The sequence below is a fragment of the Simochromis diagramma genome, unplaced genomic scaffold (assembly GCF_900408965.1).
Source record: "Simochromis diagramma unplaced genomic scaffold, fSimDia1.1 OVJJ01000149.1, whole genome shotgun sequence".
NCBI classification, from domain to species: Eukaryota; Metazoa; Chordata; class Actinopteri; order Cichliformes; family Cichlidae; genus Simochromis; species Simochromis diagramma.
The window spans coordinates 3,425-19,712 of NW_024387140.1; the positions used below are offsets into that span (position 1 = coordinate 3,425).

A 16,288-nucleotide genomic window follows, 5' to 3' on the forward strand; every position below is an offset into this window, starting at 1 on the left:
AGGAGCCTAGGCTTAATGCAGCACAAATAAGGGAAGATTCAGGGTCACCTGATCGATCCTAACTGTATTATTTGTCAAAACAGAAGGTTTTAAGGCTCTCAAAAGCTGAGACAGGTGTTTGTCTACTGAATTAATATTGGGAGCTGTATCCACAAAACATGAGAGGCCTGAGTGCTGAAGATTCTGTCTGCCATTCAACCCTAAAATACTATAGGAACCACAAGTACGCCTGCAGTCTAAAAGAGATAGGCGGCCATTTAGGGATATATACTGTGAGGACTTTAACGTAAACTAGAACCAGATTTCTCAAGACCTTGTATGTGAGAAAAAGATTCAAAAATTCTAATTTGGATTTCAAATGGAGTCAGTGAAGACAAGCAAATATGGGTGAAATATGCTGTCGCTTTGTAGTCCCTGTCATGACTCTCTCAGCAGCATTTTTGTTCCACTAATATTGCACAAATTTTGATGCAGCAGACTGAGGTGAAACGTGGCCCAGAGGTACAGTAGGTGTCCCAGAGGAGAAATGTGTTGAAAATTGGACATCAACCATTAAGGATGATTGTTAATGAATTTTTGATTATGACGCAACCAGGCTGTCCCTACCCAATGTGTGATTGCGCGCGCGCGTACGATCGGTAAAGAAGGAGGAAAAGGCGCTGCCGTAATAGCTAGTGTAGACGCGCAAGAAAATTTATGCGGCGGATAAGAGGCGGCTGGCTTGACTGCGGCTCACAAATGACGGCTCACTTGACCGCGGTAGTCAGTGTGTTGGCTATAGTGACTGATTTTAATAACTGATGACTGGCAGCACGAGAGGACAAACTTGGAAGACAAATTAGTCTCATGAGTGTCGGGTGAGTTTGTGTTCAAGCCTTTTTTGCTGATAAAAGGGTAAATGTGCTGCAAACAGCTTCGTTGAACTAAGGGACAGAAAAAGGCTTCTCTCTCGCACTGAATTCCAGATTTCAATTACTTTTTATAACTTCAGGTTTAGTTTGAGTTCAGGTTGAGGACAGATTTCACGCAGAAACGGTGTAGAAGAATAGTGCTGTTTGATCTTTTTTTCCAAGGTTACTACTGCACATATTACTCAACTGTAACTGAGCAAAGTGATCACGTTTGTCTTAATCTTTCCATTTAATTTATTTAACTTCCTTACTGGAAATTAACCGATATGCCAACAACAACTAGTAACCAGGCCTCACTGCTAGCAACAGCTGTGAAGTGAGAAAGGTAACATTAATGTGGTATCAGAATACATGGTGAACATAATTAGGATGGGATTTTTTTTTAACCTGTCCTGTTCAGCAGTTGTAGAAGCAGGATTATGGTCTGAATGCTTTGTATTGCCAGACATATTTGCTTTCCTATGAGGAGTAATAGACTCTGTACGCTTGTTAATGTTTTTGTTTTATTAATTTACTTTATTTTATTGTTCATGTCATTGTCCAATCGATTATGCTGGAACACACAGGGAGTAAAGGCAAGATTGGAAAAATATAAGAAAGCAGAGAACAGTGGGGGAAAAAAGTGGTGAGAGGAAAAAATAAGAGAAAAGGTGTGTGTGTGTGTGTGTGTGTGGGGGGGGGGGGGATCAAGATTTACAGCGGTGACCAGTGTGAAGCAGCAGGGAAGGGATGACCTGTTGCTAACAGCTAGCTTTTAATTTAAATATTCTGGGCAGATGCACCTAGGGTGCTGGGATGGACCCCCCACTACTGAAATACAAGAGGGAGGTGAACCAAGTAAACTGCATTTCCTTGCCCCTGAACATCACCTGTAATGCAGGGATTTCATATTTGTCTTAGTGGCACCATCCCTGGGACCTCTGCACTTACATGCCGGTTACAACTTATGGCTCTTATCTGATTTTCACGAGTTCCTTTAATTGCTTTCTCCCTCTAACTTTGATGCCATCTTTCCCCCATTTTTATCTTTATTATATAGCTACTGTAAGAGTTACACCTTAATCTAAGGCACTTCTGATATTTCTGAGTCATGTTTATTTCAGCTTTATTTTACAGTACTCTTATTTGACAACTGAATTTCAGACAATGTAGCTGTAGAACATTTTCAACGAATGGATTGTGAAATACCGGTTTTTACTTGTTAGCTCACACTGAACAGGACTAACTGCATTCATGTCTGTGTGTGTGTGTGTGTGTGTGTGTACGTGTGTGTGTGTGTGTGTGTGTGTGTGTGTGTGTGTACGTGTGTGTGTGTGTGTGTGTGTGTGTGTACGTGTGTACGTGTGTGTGTGTGTGTACGTGTGTGTGTGTGTGTGTGTGTGTGTGTGTGTGTTTTCAAATCCTGTGAAAATGGTGAAAAGTTAGAGGACATACCTTTATGATAAGCCATCCAAATCACAGAACACTGACATAAGTAAAAGTTCCCTTATGTTGCTTTAAAGGTTACTACGTTTCACTAAAGCTTACTCAAACCTACATCCTTAAACCTGAATGCATGCTTTGGGTGACACTGTCACTTGGTGTTCACTCTCTCTGTGGCACTGAGTATCACTTCCTATTCCTGTCCTACACAGTGGTGTGTTTGAGTAGCTTATCTGCATAGCAATTTAATTAAAAACTTTTAGATAACTTCTTTTTTCATAGTATAATCTTCACGTCCTTCATCCAGAGCACACTTTCTGTGTACTCACTATTTAATTTATTATAATAATAATGGATTGGATTTATATAGCGCTTTTCAAGGCACCCAAAGCACTTTACAATCATCATCATCATCATCATTTATTTATTTATATAGCACTTTAAAAACACACCTGGTAGACCAAAGTGCTGTACTATACTAATATGCACATAGTAATAAAACCAGACATAGCAATAAAAAATGAAAAAAATAAAAAAAAATAAAAAATAAAAAATAAAAAAATAAAATAAAAATGTCAGTTACCCACAGAGTTAAAAGCCAGGGAATAAAAATTGGTTTTTAATAAAGACTTAAAAACTGGCACTGATGCAGCCTGTCTAATATGGAGAGGAAGGTTATTCCAAAGCATCGGCGCGGCAACAGAGAACGCTCGGTCTCCTCTAAGTTTCAGCCGTGACTTTGGGACCGAAAGCAGCAACTGCTCAGCTGACCGAAGGGAACGAGTGGGGACGTGGGGCTTCAACAAATCAGACAAATAAACAGGTGCCAGACCATTTAGAGATTTAAAAGCCAATAAAAGGACTTTAAAACCTCCTGAACCATCCTGAATTCAATTGGAAGCCAGTGTAAAGAGGCCAAAATCGGAGTGATGTGATCAAATTTTCTTCTGCCAGTTAAAAATCGTGCCGCAGCATTTTGCACTAATTGCAAGCGTGACAAAGTGCCCTGCCCAACCCCTGTTAAAAGAGAATTACAATAATCTAAACGTGAGGTAATAAAGACATGAATAACGCTTTCCAAGTCATGCTTGGAAAGAAAGGGCTTAACCTTTGATAAACGTCTGAGGTGATAGAATGCTGATTTTACCACCCCGTTTACATGGTCATCAAAGGTGAGTGCAGAATCAATTTTAACTCCGAGATTTGTGATCGAGCTCTTTAGTTGGGAAGTCAAAGCTGCAAGATCAACATCCGGAGTATGAGAAGAACGATTTGGGCCAAATAAAATTGCTTCTGTCTTCCGATCATTAAAATTTAAAAAGTTGTTTGCCATCCATGCTTTGACATCAGTAAGGCAGTCAAGCAGAGGTCCAGTTGGGAGACTATCAGAATGACTAAAAGGTAAGTAGAGCTGGCAGTCATCTGCATATAGATGGAATGGCACTTTATGCTTTCGGAAAATCGCGCCAAGAGGCAAAAAGTACAACGAAAACAATAACGGCCCAAGAATAGATCCCTGTGGAACACCCCAAAGCAGAGGGGCCACAGAGGATGAAGCCGACCCCAACTTAACACAAAATGTCCTATTTAAAAGATAGGACTTTAACCACAAAAGTGCCGAACCAGTAATTCCCACACCGTGCTGTAAGCGGGAGATCAGCAAATCGTGATCCACAGTGTCAAATGCAGCTGTCATGTCCAACAAGACCAGCACTGCATATTTATCACGGTCTGTCGCTATCAGGATGTCATTCATAACTTTTACGAGGGCTGTCTCCGTGCTGTGCAATGGCTTAAAGCCGGACTGAAAGATTTCTGACAATTTAGAGTCATTCAAGTAGTCCATCAACTGAGTATAAACAATCCTTTCCAGAATCTTACTAAGAAAGGGAAGCTTAGAGATGGGTCTAAAATTTGATATGACTGAACTCTCTAAGCCTGGTTTCTTAAGTAAAGGATGTATGACTGCATGCTTAAATTCCCTAGGTACTTGACCAGACAAAAAACTAGTATTAATAATGTTCAGAATATGTGGTCCGATGATAGGAAATACCTTTTTAAGAAAACGGGGAGGAACAACGTCATTTGGAGAGCCACACGGTTTAGCATTCAACACAAGTTTCTTTAAATCAGATAAAACAATTGGTAGAAAAGCAGAGAACAGACTTGAGCAAGAACCATGCATGGCTGGGTCAGCAATAGGTAGAGTCGGAGGTCTCAAACTAGCAACCTTTTCCACAAAATAATTAAGAAACTTATTGCACATAACCACAGAAGAGTGCAAAAGAATATAGCCTTCCGGATTAAGTGCAGAATTTATAGTGTTATATAGAACACGAGGGTTATGCAAGCTGGCAGCAATAAGTTGAGAAAAATAGGAGTGCTTGGCAGCCTTTACTGCTCTCTGATAGACTTTCCAGCTAGTCTTAAGAGCTTCCATAGAGACGCACAGCCTATCTTTTTTCCACCGTCTTTCACATCTTCTACATTCTTTTCTAGCGGCTCTGGTAAAATCAGTTAGCCAAGGACTAGCCTTTGGCTTGCATTGTCTGAATATAAAAGGAGCGACAGCGACGAGGACAGATTTACAAGCAGAATCCAAACAAGAAACTAATCCATCTGAGATGGACAACTCAGGAGGATAAGAAATAAATTGGTCAAACAATATGGAAAACCACTCGGCAGTATCTGAGCCAAAAGCACGATAACATCGAGCAGGTACAGCACGCTTAAGAACAGGATTAAAAAGAACAATATCACATAAAATAGGCATATGGTCAGAGAACACCGCATCCTCGACAAGTACGTTTTGGACAGATAAACCATGTGATAAAACCAAGTCCAGTGTGTGACCATGTTCTTGAGTGGCACCTTTAACAGACTGAATAAAGTTAAAAGAGTTCACTAAGTCCAGAAAGTCCTTAGCCAGGGGCTTCCCCGGGCAGCAGACGTGTATATTAAAATCACCAGGTAAAAGAATCTGGTCATACCGTGACAATACCACTATTCATTCACTCTCACATTCACACACTGGTGGAGGCAGCTACAGTTGTAGCCACAGCTGCCCTGGGGGCAGACTGACAGAGGCGAGGCTGCCATATCGCGCCATCGGCCCTTCTGGCCAACACCAGTAGGCAAGTAGGGTAAAGTGTCTTGCCCAGGGACACAACGACCAGGACAGAGAGCCCAGGGATCAAACCGGCGACCTTCTGGTTACAGATGCGATTCCCAACCCCCTGAGCCACGGTCGCCCAAAGTATTCACTCACTGTCTTTACTGTTTCACTAGCTTAGCTCGTAGCCAACTCGATAGCAGCATGGCCTCTTCACCTGTCCCTCCTGCACTTTCACTTTAACCTGTTCATGTGTCTAACCGTTTTTCCCCACTCGGCGACACACCCGCCGGGAGTCAAACTCTGGTAATTGGTGATTCTGTTCTCAGACATGTGAAGCTAGAGACACCGGCAACCATAGTCAATTGTCTTCCAGGGGCCAGAGCAGGCGACATTGAAGGAAATTTAAAACTGCTGGCTAAGGGTAAACATAAATTCAGTAAAATCATAATTCACGTCGGCAGTAATGACACCCGGTTACGCCAATCGGAGGTCACTAAAATCAATATTGAATCGGTGTGCAACTTTGCCAAAACAATGTGGGACTCTGTAGTTTTCTCTGGTCCCCTCCCCAATCAGACCAAGAGTGACATGTTTAGCCGCATGTTCTCCTTAAATTGCTGGCTGTCTGAGTGGTGTCCCAGAAACGATGTGGGCTTCATAGATAATTGGCAAACCTTCTGGAGGAAACCTGGTCTTGTTAGGAGAGACGGCATCCATCCCACTTTGGATGGAGCAGCTCTCATTTCTAGAAATATGGACAAATTTATTAAACCCCCCAAAATATGACTATCCAGAGTTGGGACCAGGAAGCAGAGTTGCAGTCTTACACGCCTCTCTGCAGCTTCTCTCCTCCTGCTACCCCCCAAAAACCCATCTCCATAGAGACTGTGTCAGCTCCCAAACAGACATTGCGGTGTGGCAGCAATTTTTCACACCAGCCTATTAATTAATGAAAGACCAAGACAGACTTTTAATTCATTTGAAAGCCTGATGCTTAGCCTCATCCACCCCAGCTGTGAAACTCAGAAACCAGTCTTACTTGTTATCATCTATTGTCCACCTGGGCCTTACACAGAGTTTTTCTCTGATTTCTCAGACTTTTTATCAGATTTAGTGCTCCTCTCAGATAAAATAATTATTGTGGGTAATTTTAACATCCATGTAGATGCTAAAAATGACAGCCTCAACATGGCATTTAATCTGTTATTAGACTCAATTGGTTTCTCTCAAAATGTAAAAGAACCCACCCACCACTTTAATCACACTCTAGATCTTGTTTTAACATATGGCATAGAAACTGAACATTTAACAGTGTTTCCTGAAAACCCTCTCCTGTCTGATCATTTCCTGATAACATTTACATTTACAATAATTGATTACACAGCAGTGAAGAGTAGACTTTATCACAGTAGATGTCTTTCTGAAAGTGCTGTAACTAAGTTTAAGAATATAATCCACCCACTGTTATCATCTTCAATGCCCTGTACCAACATAGAGCAGAGCAGCTATCTGAACGCTACTCCAACAGAGGTCGATTATCTTGTTAATAATTTCACCTCCTCACTACGTACGACTCTGGATACTGTAGCTCCTGTGAAAACTAAGGTCTCAAATCAGAAGTACCTGACTCCGTGGTATAATTCTCAAACACGTAGCCTAAAGCAGATGACTCGTAAGCTGGAGAGGAAATGGTAGCTGCCTTGCAGTCGGAAGGGGGGGAGGAAGGAGGGGGGGGAAAAAAAGGGTGGGGGGGAGGAAAGGGAAGAAAGAAGAGGGAGGGAAAAAAAGGGGAAAAGGGGAAAAAAAGAGGAAAAAAAGAAAAGAAAAAAAGGAGAAAAGGGGAGGAAGAGAAGGGGAAGAAAAAGAAAAAGGAGAGAAAAGGGACAGAGGCGGAGGAGGCACGGACAAACTTGGCGGCCACAAACGGCCCCTCTGACAACCACCAGGAGGCAACGGGTTGAAGTGTCCGCCTTCTCGCCCAAGGACACAAACCACAACGACCAGAGACTGTCCCAAAGGAGCCGGGAGCTTTCGAGGGAATGCTTGTTGCCGTGGTCTATCCCCGGCTTTGACAGTCTCGGTCGTTGTGTCCGGGTGGGCAGACACTCACCATCGTTGCCTACTGGTGTGGTCAGAGGGGCCGGTGGGCCGCCAAGGGTCCGGGCAGCCTGCGCTCTGTGCAGTGCGGCATCAGGGTGCTGTGCTACAATGTAGCTGCCATCACCAGTGTGTGAATGGGTGGATGACTGGATGTGTAAAGTGCTTTGGGGTCCTTAGGGACTAGTAAAGTGCTATGCAAATACAGGCCATTTACCATTCTTTACTCACTATGTATTAACAGACCTCTCTGCATTGAACCATACTTGTTATTAATCTATGTCTCTCTTCCACAGCATGTCTTTATCCTGTCTTCCTTCTCTCACCCCAACCAATCACAGCAGATGGCCCCGCCCCTCTCTGAGCCTGGTTCTGCAGGAGGTTTCTTCCTGTTAAAAGGGAGTTTTTCCTTCCCACTGTCACCAAAGTGCTTGCTCATAGGGGGTCATATGATTGTTGGGTATTTTCTCTGTATGTATTAATGTAGGGTCTACCTTACGATAGAAAGCGCCTTGAGGCAACTGCTGTTCTGATTTGGCGCTGTATAAATAAAATTTAATTATGTTATTAATTTTTTTTTTTTTGTGGGGGTGCAGATCACATCATGGCTACTGTAGGAACTGGTAAGTCCATCCATTCTTTAAAACCTTGTAACAAATGATTATTCAAAAAATAAATTAGACTGAAGGTGGTTGCATAAGCTCACATAACATCTGATGATGTACACATGTAAACACTAGTTCTAGAAGGTTATTCCAAAAGATGTATTACTGACATTTATAATGTTGTTTCCAGTTCTCATTTTCACATTAATCTTCTAACTGCACTCCTTTCCTGTTAGTTCATGGATTAGGTATTATATTAGCAAATAGATTAGTTTTGGGATTAACTGTGGGATTAGCTGTAGAATTAGCTAACATATTAATTAGCAGATTAGTTATCCCATTTAACATTTCTGTGACTGCTTCAGTCCTTGGAGAAAAAGCAGTGCATCGAGATGCAATGTAAGGCGTTCTCTGATTGGTTGCAGAGACAAAGGCTGGCTGCTTTATTTTTCCTATGCTGCTGTTTGTGCCAATAACTTTGCACCACTAAGAAGTCTGTATGCTTTTACATAGGCCATCAAAGGAGCTTGCAAAGAAAAGCGTCTGGACTTCTTTAAGTTGCTTGAAGACGTTTCACCTCTCATCCGAGAAGCTTCTTCAGTTCTAAGGTCAAATGGTGGAGAGTCCCAGATTTAAAACTAGTGGGAGTTTTCCCCCAAAGAGGGACAAAAGGACCCCCTGATGATCCTCTAATCGCCTGAGTCAAGGTGTGAAACTGGGTGTGGGTCCCAATCAGCCAGAGTTTCGGGTGAGTTCATTGTGAAACCTGGCCCCACCTTATCGTGCGAATTCCTGAGGTCAGATGGCCCAGGATGTGAGTGGGCGTCTGGGGAGGGAACTCAAAACTGGATTATAGATGGCAGAGAGTTGGTGTCGTAAGCCCCGCCTCTGTTCAAAGATGGTCGCTCACAGTGGACATAGTGGCTTCTTTCACTCCTCTTTCAAACCATCTGTCCTCTCTGTCCAAAATGTGAACATTGGCATCCTCGAAAGAGTGACCTTTGACCTTAAGATGCAGATGGACTGCTGAGTCTTGTCCTGTGGAGGTGGCTCTTCTATGTTGTGCCATGCGCTTGTGAAGTGGCTGTTTGGTCTCTCCGATGTAGAGGTCTGGGCATTCCTCGCTGCACTGTACAGCAAACACCACATTGTTAAGTCTGTGTTTTGGAGTTTTGTCTTTCGGGTGAACCAGTTTCTGTCTGAGCGTGTTGGTGGGTCTGAAATGCACCGGGATGTCGTGCTTGGAGAAAACTCTCCTGAGTTTTTCTGATAAACCGGCTACATAGGGGATGACAATGTTGTTGCGTCTGTCCTTCTTATCCTCCCTCGCTGGTGTCTGGTCTTCTTTTCTGTGCCTCTTTGCTGACTTTAAGAACGCCCATTTAGGATAGCTGCACGTTTTGAGTGCTTCCTTTACATGTGTGTGTTCCTTCTTTTTTCCTTCAGGCTTAGAGGGAACATGTTCTGCCCGGTGGTGTAGGGTCCTGATTACTCCAAGTTTGTGTTCCAGAGGGTGATGGGAGTCAAAGAGGAGGTACTGGTCCGTGTGTGTGGGCTTCCGGTAAACTTCGATGTTGAGGTTGCCGTTCTCTTCAATGTGCACAGCACATTGAAGAGAACGGAAGAGAAGAGAACTCCCATCACCCTCTGGAACACAAACTTGGAGTAATTAGGACCCTACACCACCGGGCAGAACATGTTCCCTCTAAGCCTGAAGGAAAAAAGAAGGAACACACACGTGTAAAGGAAGCACTCAAAACGTGCGGCTATCCTAAATGGGCGTTCTTAAAGTCAGCAAAGAGGCACAGAAAAGAAGACCAGACACCAGCGAGGGAGGATAAGAAGGACAGACGCAACAACATTGTCATCCCCTATGTAGCCGGTGTATCAGAAAAACTCAGGAGAGTTTTCTCCAAGCATGACATCCCGGTGCATTTCAGACCCAGCAACACGCTCAGACAATAACTGGTTCACCCGAAAGACAAAACGCCAAAACACAAACTTAACAATGTGGTGTTTGCTGTACAGTGCAGCGAGGAATGCCCAGACCTCTACATCGGAGAGACCAAACAGCCACTTCACAAGCGCATGGCACAACATAGAAGAGCCCACAGGACAAGACTCAGCAGTTCATCTGCATCTAAAGGTCAAAGGTCACTCTTTCGAGGATGCCAATGTTCATATTTTGGACAGAGAGGACAGATGGTTTGAAAGAGGAGTGAAAGAAGCATCTATGTCCACTGTGAGCGACCATATTTGAACAGAGGCGGGGCTTACGACACCAACTCTCTGCCATCTATAATCCAGTTTTGAGATCCCTTCCCAGACGCCTTAACGCCCACTCACATCCTGGGCCATCTGACCTCAGGAATTCGCATGATAAGGTGGGGCCAGGTTTCACAATGAACTCACCCGAAACTCTGGCTGATTGGGACCCACACCCAGTTTCACACCTTGGCTCAGGCGATTAGAGGATCATCAGGGGGTCCTTTTGTCCCTCTGTGGGGGGAAACTCCCACTAGGTTTATATCTGGGACTCTCCACCATTTGACCTTAGAACTGAAGAAGCTTCTCAGATGAGAGGTGAAACGTCTTCAAGTAACTTAAAGAAGTCCAGACGCTTTTCTTTGCAATCTCCTTTGACTACGATGACCTGGATGACTGAGAACCTTCACAGACATTTTACATAGGCCATTCTGCCCTGATATTTACACCCTGCCCAACACAGATATATGAATAATATCAAAGGTTTCTGCAATGAAATGCACTGCAGTACATTTTACTATAATTTATTTTACTTCTAACAATAGTTCTAAAAGTTTTTTTTAATAAAGGTCCGTAAATCAGATGATGTGCTCAGGCTGAAAGAAAAGGAAAACAGATTTAAAAACTTGACCAATGTTATAAAAAGGGCTTAACATAAAATCTAAACTCACAGTAATGAAATTGTTTCAGTGGCCCAAATTTAATAAAACTAAAGCAGAGACATAAAATCGAATTCACATCTGTCTCTGTGCTAAAGAGGGCTCATGAGGTGCTACCAATTACTCATGGTTTCTTTAATGCAATTCTCATTGAAAATAAAATGTTGATCTCTGGAGTTTTGTTCTAGGGCCTTTCCTTTCATGCAGAAAACTCATAGATGACCAGCCTCCAAGTTGGCAAAAAAGTGCAAATTAAACCATAAAAACAGGGACTAGAAAGAGAGAGCAGATTTCTCCTGTTTTGGCTTCTTGTTAAATCCAGAATTCAAAATCCTGCTCCTCACATACAAGGTCTTAAATAATCAGGCCCCATCTTATCTTAATGACCTTGTAGTACCATATCACCCTATCAGAGCACTTCGCTCTCGCTCTGCAGGCCTACTTGTTGTTCCTAGAGTATTTAAAAGTAGAATGGGAGGCAGAGCCTTCAGTTTTCAGGCCCCTCTTCTGTGGAACCAGCTTCCAGTTTGGATTCAGGAGACAGACACTATCTCTACTTTCAAGATTAGGCTTCAAACTTTCCTTTTTGCTAAAGCATATAGTTAGGGCTGGACCAGGTGACCCTGAATCCTCCCTTAGTTATGCTGCAATAGATGTAGGCTGCCGGGGGATTCCCATGATGCATTGAGTTTTTCCTTTCCAGTCACCTTTCTCACTCACTATGTGTTAACAGACCTCTCTGCATTGAATCATATCTGTTATTAACCTCTGTCTCTCTTCCACAGCATGTCTTTATCCTGTCTTCCTTCTCTCACCCCAGCCAATCACAGCAGATGGCCCCGCCCCTCCCTGAGCCTGGTTCTGTTGGAGGTTTCTTCCTGTTAAAAGGGAGTTTTTCCTTCCCACTGTCGCCAAGTGCTTGCTCATAGGGGGTCATATGATTGTTGGAGTTTTCTCTGTATGTATTATTGTAGGGTCTTTACCTTACAATATAAAGCGCCTTGAGGCAACTGTAGAGATGTAGAAATGAAATTATGAATTATTCGATTATAAATTGAATGAAAATAACCTTAGCTACCTTATGTGTCACATTGGAAGTAGCTGTTTTCTGTGTGATTCTATGTGCAAACCCTACAACACCTATCATCCATGTTAAGTAAAATTATTCTTTCACAATTAAAAAAAAAAAAAAAATTCATATTCATTAAAATTTGTCATACCGAGCCTTTAAGTACTGCTGCTGCTATTTATTTGATTGTTGACCTAGAAATTTCTAGATCAGTGGTCACTAACAAGGGGGGGCACAGTCTGGATCTGGATCCACAAGCTGTCCTACACGGACCCATACCTACAACCGAAACCGACGGTTATGGTTTAATACCTAAAGTGGGGCTTCTAATTTAACTGGTGCAGCTTTTCTGGTGTTTATTGTTGTGGTTCAGTGGCTGCCGAATTGCACAGAAGAATTGGATGCGAGTTAAGCACTTCACTCAGCCAATCAAATTTGTGCATTCGAGACGGTACATACTGGACTCCACTGTGCTAACAGCTGAGTTATTAAGTTACACATGTAACAACAGCAGAAAGAAGAAAGATGACGATATATGAAAAAGAAAAGTTAGAAATACAAACAACTGCGTCAGACAAAGCCAAAACAAAAAAGAGACCAGTGACATGGAGAAAAAAGGAAAAAGTAAGGAACAAATGGTGCTGTGCAAAAAGAAAAATGGAAAGTAATAACAGGGCAATGGGTGAATGCTGGGCCAGATGCAATTTATTGATCTCTAAGACGATGTGGTCCAAAAGCTAAGATTTACACGTGTGTCCAATGATTTGCGTGTAACTTCTGAGGACTCACACGCACATGCTTCAGTCCACACACAAATACGAAGCAGTTGGGGAAAAATGATTTTAAAAGCTAATTAGCTTAAGTGATAGAATTTGGAGCAATTACAAAATATTCAAGCTTGCGCTTTGGTGCTACTCCAACTTGTGACACAAGTAGGTTAAAAAGAAATACTAAAGATTCAGTTTTCCGTGTCTTCCCTTGCGTTCACAGATAATATGAAACCACTGACACGCAGTTCCAGTTATGAAATCCTGCCAAATTTCAGTAAGTCTGTGTAAAATTTATAATAATGTGTGATGGAGGTGTACCAGGTAAAGTGTTTTAGTGTTGGTGGTGAAACGACTGTGGAATGAAATACATGCATTTACTTCAAGTTTTATTGATTTTAATTTCTTAATTTGAGGGGAGAAATAACTTTTCAATTAACACATAATATTTAAATTTAATTTAAGTCAATTACTTTTCTGATTCTCTTTAGTTGTGTGGAAATAAGTAAATAATTAAATAAATATAATAAGTAAATAATAAGGAAATAATTTACTTTTCTTCCCAGTGTCCGAGCTGAGGGTGGTTCTGCTAGGGAACAGCTGGTCAGAGATGAGAGCAGTGGGGAACATGATACTAAGAGAGGAGAAGTTCTGTACTGAAAGAGCAGCAGACTGCTGTGTGGAATTCAGTACACCCTTTGAGCAAAAACAAATAGTTGTCATTAACACCCCAGACCTGCTGCTCACCAAAATCTCTCAGGACAAACTGAAGGAACATGTAGAAACCTGTGTGAGGCTCTCTGCTCCTGGACCTCATGTGTTCCTGCTGGTTCTACAACCTGAAAACTTCACTGAGGATCACAAACAGAGACTCTGCAGAGTCCTTCAACTGTTCAGTGATCGATCATTTGACCATTCACTAATCTTCATGTCAACATCCAGAGAAGAGAGTTCATTTGAAAACTGTGTGACTCATCCACCGCTAAAAGAAATGATCAGAATGTGCAGATACAGATACCTGTGCCAGAAGAGCTTTGAACGTTCAGAGCTGTTAACACGTTTGGTTCAAACAGCAAAGGAGATAAATGAAGATCGTCTGAGCTGTGATGTATTTGAGGATGAGGATGGCGGATTATTCATGAGACCAAAGTGTGTTTTAAACCTGGTTCTGTGTGGGAGGAGAGGAGCAGGGAAGACGTCAGCAGCCAAGGCCATTTTAGGTCAGACTGAGCTTCATTCAGTCTCCAACTCATCAGAGTGTGTTAAACATCAGGGAGAGGTGTGTGGACGTTGGGTTTCCCTGGTGGAGCTGCCTGCCTTGTATGGAAAACCTCAGGAGGCAGTGATGGAGGAATCACTCAGGTGTATCTCCCTCTGTGATCCTGAGGGTGTCCATGCCTTCATCCTGGTCCTACCTGTGGATTCCCTCACTGATGAAGACAAGGGAGAGTTAAAGACCATCCAGGACACATTCAGCTCTCGAGTCAATGACTTCACCATGATTCTGTTCACTGTGGACTCAGATCCTACAGATCCAGCTGTTGGTAACTTTGTAAATGAAAACAAGGACATCCAGCAGCTCTGTGAGAGCTGTGGGGGAAGATCTGTTGTTCTCAACATCAAAGAGAAACTGCAGCTCCCAGAACTGTTGGAGACTGTGGAAAAGATAACAGTTCACAAAAACTATACAATAACCATGTTTACACGTGTCTGTGTGGATAAAATCACCACACTCCAGGCGGAGCTGAAAAACTTGAAACCACATGATGTTGGCCTTTGTAAGTACTTTTTCTTTTTAAATTTTCTAAACCATCGGTTTTATAAAACTTTTATAAATCTGCCAAGGTTGAAGATCATGTCTACACACATAAAATCCAGACATTAGAACAGACAGAATTTTCCTTAATCAAACTCCATTTCTCATATTAATTAGACTTATACTTCTATTATATTTTTGATTAAGAATAAATAATATTTGCTATGAGCAAAAGTACATAGAAACTATATTTATCATTTTAAACACAAAAGACTGGACGTCAAGGCCTTATACACTATCTCAGATGTAATGAGAGGTGATCCAGAGTGTCTTCAGTCTCTTTAAATACCACCGTTCTTGATACATTCAGGCCAAATAGTTCAATATTGGTTTCATCAGGCCAGCGAATTTTGTTTCTCATGAGCTTAGTCCTTCAGGTACCTTTATGCTCCGGGTGGGCTGTCATGTGCCTTTTACTGAGGAGTGGCTTCAGTCTGGCTACTCTACCATATAGGCCTAATTGATGGAGTGCTATATAAATAGTTGTCCCTTTGCAAGGTTCTCCTCTCTCCACAGAGAAATGCTCGAGGTCAGAGTGAACACTGAGTTCTATGTCACCTCCTTGATTAAGGCCCTTCTGCCCTGATCACTCAGATTGCCTGGGCAGCCAGCTCTAGAAAGAGTCCTAGTGATTCCAAACTTCTTCCATTTGTGATGGAGGCCACTGTACTCAAGGTTCAAGGTTCAAGGTTCTTTATTTGTCACATGCATAGTTATACAAGTATAACACACAGTGAAATGTAGGCTGACACGCTCCTCGACATGTGCAAAAATTGGGGGGGGTGTAGAGGAAGAACATTATATATATAAATATATATATATATACAGACATATAGTATATACACTGGGTGAATGTGCAGTAGTAGCAGCAAGCAGGTGAATTCTGTATATTAATATGAATAGACATCTGACTATTTTACAGGAGACAATATAAACATATTTAAAATTAAAGGAATTTGAAATGTACATTGTGCCTACTCAGTGGGACCTTCAATCCTGCAGACATTTTTTTATATTCTTCTTGAGATCGGTGTCTCGAAACAATCCTGACTCAAAATGTACAGACAATTATTCGGACTTCATGGTTTGGTTTATGCTCTGACATGAACTGTCACCTATGGGACCGTAAATAGAGAGGTGTGCTTTTCATTTTTGTCATTATAAAGTATTGTTTGTAGAATTTTAAGATACAAAGGGAATTTAATCCATTTTGGAATAATCTTATAATATGACAAAATGTGGGAAAAGTGAAGCACTGAGAATACTTTCCATATGTAAATCAGGCTGAGGTCTGGACTTTGACAGGACCATTGCAACACTTTGTTTCTCTTCTTTTTCAGCCATTCTGTGGTAGATGTCTGGCTGTGCTTGGAATCATTGTCCTGTTGATGACTCACTTTGGTCCAAGTTTTAGCTCTGGGACAGATGGTCTCACATTTTGTATAAGGTGTTTGTGCTGATACACTCAAAAAAAATGAAATTGGGTGGTTGTTACATTTACAAAATTCAAACTTGTAGTTGTGGTTAGTTGCCTGGACTCACAAAATTCACAAGATCACACA

General features: G+C 42.0%; 1 protein-coding gene across 1 annotated transcript; it reads left to right on the top strand.

The window, feature by feature from the left end:
* The first annotated feature begins 681 nt into the window (after nt 1–681).
* Nucleotides 682–14,810, top strand: LOC120743508 (GTPase IMAP family member 8-like). Its single transcript, XM_040047135.1, has 4 exons — nt 682–857; nt 8,142–8,168; nt 13,134–13,187; nt 13,477–14,810. The coding sequence occupies exons 2-4, from the start codon at nt 8,150–8,152 to the stop codon at nt 14,793–14,795; spliced, it is 1,392 nt and encodes a 463-aa protein (XP_039903069.1). The 5' UTR covers nt 682–857; nt 8,142–8,149; the 3' UTR covers nt 14,796–14,810.
* Nucleotides 14,811–16,288: the final 1,478 nt, after the last annotated feature.

What these genes read in the sequence shown, in the direction of transcription:
- LOC120743508 (XM_040047135.1), top strand. An exon ending in TGAAATCCTGCCAAATTTCA is followed by an intron (nt 13,188 to 13,476) that starts GTAAGTCTGTGT and finishes TTTTCTTCCCAG; the next exon opens with TGTCCGAGCTGAGGGTGGTT.